Genomic DNA, 6,902 nt, shown 5'->3' on the forward strand with positions numbered 1-6,902 from the left:
CCCATATGTGCCATGGGTAAGGTACAGGGCCCTGCCTGCGTCTCTGCCGATGTGCAAGAGGGGACTAGATGGGGCCTCAGGCCCTCGGCTCCTGTAGCACTGCTGACAGGGTCTGGATCCACAGGCCTCTGTTGAAAGAGGGGGGGCTCTGGGGTCCGACAGAGACAAATCTCAGCCTTCCCAGTTACCAGTTCTGGGACCTCAGGCCAGTTTCTTAACTTCTCTAAGACTTAGCGGATGACATTAGGAGGAGGTTGTGAGGACCCAGAATTTGAACTCACATCAGCTGGATGCCCATTTTTTTTTTCACCCCCACCACAACTCACTGCTTATCAGTGTGGGAGTGAGCACCCCGTCCGAGGGGGTGTGCAAGTCAGGGACTACAGAAGCCTGCCATGAAGGCTCTGGCCTGGGACAGGGTGTTGGAGGTGACAATGTCTAAAAGCCCCGTTACCTGGGAGACTCCACTCTCTCCCTCCACCAACCACTTTGAAGGAGTCGCGGGGATTCTGAGATACACGTGCCTGACACTGGACTCTGCTCCCATGAATGGGGCTAAGAGCTCAGCAGACCTGGCCTCGAATCGTGGCTCTTCCTCTTTGACCTTGAGCAACTGACTGCGTCTCTCTGGGCCTCTAGTTTTCCTCTGTAAAAAGGGTGAGCCACAGAACTGACTTCTCTGGTTGGCCATGGGATTAAATCCCTTGGCACGTGCCTTGCACATGGTGAGCACCTCCCTTTGATCATCCATCCCTTTGTCACAAGAGCTGCAATTGACCAGATTTTCTGTCCCAGCCTGGCTGAAAGGTAGCCCCAGCTTTGACCGCGAGCATCTTCCTGGGGACTGGCTATTAGAGAACAGACATATGGTTCTGATGGAAACCCGGGCCTGCCTCCAGCAGGGCTGGCTGGCCTGTGTTCACTTGGAGAAGGGAGGAAGAGGACGGGGGGACCCTCGGGACACAGGACGAGCTGCAGAGTGGCCCAGAGCAAGGGTTAGCATGTGCGGCTGCCCCGCTCCTGTCCCTGCCCTGGGGAGCCAGGGAGCGAGGGTGGCTGGGGCTCCGTTGCCCACTCCTCCCTCCAGACAGCAAAGGCTGTGGCCCAATTTCCCCTGAGCAGTGCCGGCTTCCCCCTGAGCTCTCTGGTCTCCCAAGGGATCACAATCTCCCAGGTACTAGAGGCTTTAGACATTGTCTTCTCCAACATCCTGCTCCAGGGCAGAGCCTTCATGGCGGGCTTCTCTGGGCCCTGACTTGCACACCCTCATGACGGGGAGCTCACTCCCACACTGATAGGCAGTGACCGGTCGTAGTGGAAAGAAATGGGCATCTGGCTGAGTTGGGTTTAAATTCTGGCTTCTCCACTTCCTAGCTGTGTGACCATAGGCTGTTTCCTTATGGCAAAATAAGGATAATAGCTTTTGGTATCATTGCCGCTGCGGCAGTTGCTACTACTATTAGTACAGATCACATAAACTTTCTCTCAGAAAGGCTTGGATTCCGGGGATGAATAGGGTGCCGTGTGAGTCACACCAAACCGTCAACACTTCTGGGCCTCCACTGCAGTCCCAGAGCAATCCCTTTCCAGGGAGGTTTATGGCTCAGCTAGACACAGAGGCCAGGGGCCAGAAGCCATTTCTCAGGAGGGCCCAGATGTCCACCCATCAGCTCAGTCTCTGTCCCAGCTCCTAAGACCTGGGATGTCCCCACCTCAGTCTGGCTCCATCTCCACCAGGCACCTGTCCATGAATCAGGGGCGGAAAGTCTAACACATGGTCTGACAGTGTCCATCTGAGAGAGAGGGGCCCAGAGAGGGGAAGGGGCTTGCCTGGGGCCACACAGCAATCCAGCAGCAGAACAAGGACTAGCACCCGCAGCTTCTAATCATATGTTGTACTGGATCTTTGGAAACTCTCAGCTGGTTCTCTGTAGCTTGCTCTAAGCTGCCTGTTCTGAGGAAGGGACTGAATCCAGATCTTCCAGGCCATTCCTCTGTGTCCCTGGCCCTGGGGAGCCTGATGCCTCCTCTGGCAGAGCCAGCTATCCCTGAGCACTTATTAGAGGCCAGGTGCTGAACTGCCTGTGTGCAATACCTCCTGCCTTGAGGGAGAGGTTCTCATCCCCATTTCAGAGACAAGATAACTGAGGCTCAGCAAGGTCGCCTGTCCTGGGCTTATTCAATCCATGAGGCACTATTTAAGGCTGTGGGAGCCCCAGGTAGCTGATAAAAGGAATTGTTGCTTTTTCTGGCTCAATTATTAATTGAAAGTTTCCTTGCTTAATTTTTAAATGATTTCTTCATGCTGTTTTTCTCGTCCCTCATCCCACTCCTCGCCACCCGCAAGTACGTTCCCCAGTCCCCTTTTGTGGCTGGCCCCACACTCCCAGGCCAGGGTGGGCCAGCCTTCTGCACAAGACCCTCTTCGTCTCCCCCACATGACCTCTCTGGTCCCCTGCAGGACAAACACCACACTGTTCTCTACAGGGGGCTTTTTCCAGAGGACCCCATCTCATCTGTGTCTCTGTGGGAGTCCCCGTAAGGGGGTCACATGGGCCAGTGGGTAGAACCCTGGAGGGGATGCACCTGCTGATGTGCTAAGGGACCTTAGACAAGTCACTTCTTTGACTGGGCCTTAGTGTTCCCATCTGTGCAGTGGGGGAAGGGCCTGCCTCAAGGGGTGGAGGGGTGGGGCTCCCAGCTTTCAAAGGAATAAGACTGCTGTCTAGGGCTCCACGGAACGGCCGCCTGACCCCTGCCCCATTCTTGCCCCTCCACACGTCAGCTCTTCCCTCTGTGAGCAGGGCCAGACTGACTCGCACATCTGGCTGGAGGAGGCTGCTCCGCACACGTAGCCATATGCAGACCCTCCCGGGTCCTTCGCTGTCAGTGTCCCCCAAGGGTTGTGGTTCAGACACCCGTTTCTGACCCACGTGTGCTCGGGGAAGAGGATGCAGCAGCCGAGTCTGAGGGGCTGACTGTGGGGACCTGGCCACATGTGTCTGGCCCTCAGCCTGCCCGACTCTGAAGTGCATTGGCTGCCTGACCTCTGAGGTCTCTTTAAACAGGGTCGTTCATGCACTGCCAGCCCTATTCCAGAATGACAGGGCCTCTAGCAGAGTCCCTCAGTGCCTTGCCGTCTCAGCAGGCATGCTGTGCACGGGTGACCCGCCTCAGGGTGGGGGTGTGCGGGCAGTGGGAGAAGAGAGCCCCAGGCTTGTGCCGGGAGAGGCCCTGGGCTCTGGGCAGCCCTGCCCTCCTGGTTCCCAGCCCAAGGGAGACCCCTGCTGTCCACTGTGCTAGTCCCTTTTTCCTATTCCAGGGCCCCCGAGGACCAGATGGACCAGCCGGGGAGCAGGGGTCCAGGGGCCTGAAGGTACCAACCCCAGGGCCTGCCCTTCCTCACGCCTCCCGCTCTGGGTCAGGAATCTGGGAACCAAGGCTCACACCTTCCTCAGCACCAGCCCCTGGTGGCAGCAGGGAGCTCATGGGCCACTCCTCCTGACCCTGGAGCCTGAGCCTGTGGGCAGGGGAGAAAGAGCACAGAGAGAGGGAGCAGTGAATAAGAGGGAGCCAGAGGAGGCAAGAGTAAGAGAGGGTGGGAGGGAACCTCAGGTGCCCTCTGGCCCCTTCCCTGGGGCCCCTAGCCCCTCCAGAGCCCCTGGGAGCCAAGATTGCTTCTACTCCCAGCAGGAGCGAGGGGTCCTTGGTTCTCCAGAGCAGATGATGACTACGACCAGCCACTCCCCTTGCCAGGCCTCAGTTTCCCCACTTGCACAATGGGGAGAGGGGTGGGTCTGGTGATGACACAGGTTCCTTCCAGCTCCCATGGAGTGCGGATCCTGTGCCGTGAAGGGTCCTCCTGAGCGCCCTCTCCCACCCTCACATGCTTTGCTTCCTGCAGGGCCCTTCAGGACCGCAGGGCAGACCGGGCCAGCCTGGGCAGCAGGTATGTCAGCCAAGGCTGCCAGCCCCTCCCCGCTCCCTGCTTGGCGAGACGCGCCTCTAATGAGCCCACATGTGCTTGCAGGGTGCGGCTGGTGAGCGTGGGCACTCGGGCACGCGAGGCTTCCCCGTAAGTAGCATCAGTTCTGGGAATTCCGTGGGGCTCTGCCGGGAGATAAGAGCCATGTTACCAGGTTCCCACCCTGCTGTGGAAACCACAAAGGTTCTGGCTGCCCACTCTGTGCACTGAAGACCCTCTAGCCTGCCTCTTTCCCCTGAGACTCAGTCTCCCCATCGGTCACATGGCAGAGGGCGGGAGTGACACCCTCACACACTGCGAAGTCTTCTGGGCAGGGTGAAGGAGGCCATGGAGGGACTAAGGTCACCTCTGTTCTCCGCAGGGCATCCCAGGTCCCTCAGGCCCCCCAGGCACCAAGGGCCTCCCAGGAGAACCGGTAAGTGCTCTCTCTCCTCCCTCTTTTGTCTCTTTGCTCCTGGCAGGCTGGTCTCAGATGGGCCACTGCCTGGGAGTATGGCACGTGGTCAGCCAAGAAGGAGGTTGGAGAGGGACAGGACCAGGGCTCTGCTACCCTAATGGGACAGGCCTGGGGGGAGGGGGGTAGAGAGGGCACTGGCCAGGGAGCTCGGGAGCTCTGGGTTGGAGTCTAAGCTTGCTTGCCCTCCAGCCTAGTTTTCTTACAAGTAAATGGGAATAATTGTCCTTACCATGCTATCCTGTTGTAAAGATGAAACGAGGAAATGTATAAGCTGAGGGAACAGAGTATTCAGGTCTCCAAGGGAGGGAGGATGGGAATTGCAGGGTCCGGACAGGAGCCAGTGAAGGGTTTGAGACCAAGATAACCCTTCAGGAGGCTCCCTGGAAGGATGGGTTTGGGGGACGGCCCAAGGGTCAGGGCGCCCCTTGAGGAGGCAGTGGAGTGGTACCGCTGGAGCGGGACAGGAGAGGACAGCCTCCAGGGGTATAGGAGGAGGGATCCCTGCATGGGGCAGGGGGAGGACAGGAGGCTCCTGCCCCCTGGGGCCGCGCTAGAGTCCCACATCTTTAGGCCCAAGGAGACGCCGTTTTGAACAGTGAATTGACCAGGAGCCGGGTGGGGGTTTCCAGAGGTGGATCCCAGGTGGAAGGGCATTCAAACTGAGGGAGAAGAGTGATCGAGGCTTCTTAGAAGAGCTGGAAGGTTTCTGAGTGGGGGAGGGCCCCCCCCCAGGTTTGAGGGAGAGGAACAGGAGAGAGCGCAGATGGCTTGAGGGGGTGGCAGGAGACCGGTGGTGAGGAGGGAGCTGCAGACAGCGGGTCCTTGGCATGGCAGGTGGGGGGCATGGCTGCAGAGTTCCAGGTTCTGGGGATCCTCTCCCTCACCTGCCCCCTCCAGACTGCATTATTGGGCCTCAGGCTCCAGAGAGGGCCCAGGCTGCCTTCTCAAAACTGTGTGTGTCTGCCTATCTTACAGGGCCCTCAGGGACCCCAGGGGCCACTTGGCCCTCCGGGAGAGATGGGACCCAAGGTGAGCGCTGAGGGCCCCTCGTTTGTCCCGTGGTGTTGCCGGGGAGGTATCAGGCCCTCGCAGTCCTCCTCCACACGGGGGTCCCAGGCCTGGCTGTGTGCTGTGTCCTGTGTCCTGCAGAAACTGAAGGGTAGACCCCCCTGGTGGGAGGGCAGATCCACCCTAATGGCATAGGGCGAGGAGCTGGGTTCCCAGTCCCAGGGGCAGCGCATGGCACGCAGGGGTGCCAGGACCCTCAAGCGGGTTGGCGGTGCCTCTTTTGCGGGACCACGGGAAGCAGCAGTGCCCCCACCACAACCCCTGCTGGGACTTCCCCTCGGCACCGAGGTTTGACTGCAGAACCAGCCCTTTTGAGGGCGTGCAGCGAGGAACTCTAGAGGGACCTCCGACACCTCTGCCTTACCCAGAGGAGAAAGCTGAGCTGCAGGGTTTGTGCAGGGGCTGTAGCCATGCTGATGGTGATAACTCGAACCCCTTCCCACCCTTGTCATCCTGGCTCAGCTTTGGAGTAAAGCACAGGGATCTGTCTGCCCTGAATACAGCCTTGGTTGGCTTCCTCCCCTGTTGTTATGTGAATCATGCTATTTTCCTCCCTGTGCTGGCCAAGGGGCTCTTAATGTGGCAAACCACACTCGTGGGGAAGGAGAAGGCTCCAGCAGCCTCTGAGCAGCCCCAAGGCTCGGCACCGTGGGCCCAACCACCACCCTCCCTGTGGTCGCAGCTCCAAGCTCCAAGAAGGCCGTAGCCTGCTCCCAACTCTGTGTCTCTCCTGCTGTGTGACCTCAGGCACATTCCTTGCCCTCTCTGGGCCTGCCTGTTATCTCCTCCCTTACAATCGAAGCCAGCCCTTGCTGTAGGAGGGACCAATGGCATTTTCTTGCAGGGACCGCCCGGTGCGGTAGGAGAACCGGGTCTTCCTGGGGAAGCCGGGATGAAGGTAAGGCAGGATGAAAGAGAAAATTGACTTGTTGAAACCAGCTCCCAGCTGGCGGCCACGTCCTCCCCACGGAAGAGAAACGGGCCTTTCTTGTGTGGGGATAATGAGTTCTCTGTGTTCCTGGCTGGGGAGCAGGTCCTGGCTATGGCCACAGTGGCGGACCCAGCCGGCCTGGAGCCCCCGCCCCCCACCCCTGCCCCCTGCCCAGCGATGTTTTCCCTGGCACCTGCCCCACGCCCGGGCAGCCACATCTCCTGGCCTCCTGAGATACCATCTGCATTTCAGCCCCCAAGCCCCTCATTACCTGCGGGGAAACAGGCGCCCATTGATGCCTCGGTTCTGGGGAGAGCCCCCCCACCCGCTCTGCTGTGGAAGAGGATGCAGCTCCCCATGCAGGCCCCGGAGCTGACAAGCGACACTGGCAGCCTGATGGCCTTGCTAGGCAGGGCCTGGGGGAGCCACCAGGGTCTGTGGGACTAGAGGCAGACACCCCC

General features: G+C 59.4%; 1 protein-coding gene across 14 annotated transcripts in view; it reads left to right on the forward strand.

The window, feature by feature from the left end:
* The window catches only part of COL27A1 (collagen type XXVII alpha 1 chain), a 135,753-nt gene that overhangs the window by 93,359 nt on the left and 35,492 nt on the right, over positions 1–6,902 (forward strand). For 13 of the 14 annotated variants that reach the window (XR_014140133.1, XR_014140131.1, XR_014140132.1 and 10 more), the window contains 6 exons: positions 3,323–3,376; positions 3,905–3,949; positions 4,031–4,075; positions 4,347–4,400; positions 5,418–5,471; positions 6,355–6,408. Coding sequence is in view for 11 of the 14 variants with exons in the window: in XM_081803443.1 (XP_081659569.1) it covers positions 3,323–3,376; positions 3,905–3,949; positions 4,031–4,075; positions 4,347–4,400; positions 5,418–5,471; positions 6,355–6,408 (306 nt within the window). In the remaining 3 variants the exon portion in view is untranslated. The remainder of the gene's footprint in view (positions 1–3,322; positions 3,377–3,904; positions 3,950–4,030; positions 4,076–4,346; positions 4,401–5,417; positions 5,472–6,354; positions 6,409–6,902) is intronic. The other variant, XM_081803446.1, reaches the window with a different exon arrangement.

This window comes from Leptonychotes weddellii, chromosome 14 (assembly GCF_054177405.1).
Source record: "Leptonychotes weddellii isolate Sample4059 chromosome 14, ASM5417740v2, whole genome shotgun sequence".
Classification (NCBI taxonomy): Eukaryota; Metazoa; Chordata; class Mammalia; order Carnivora; family Phocidae; genus Leptonychotes; species Leptonychotes weddellii.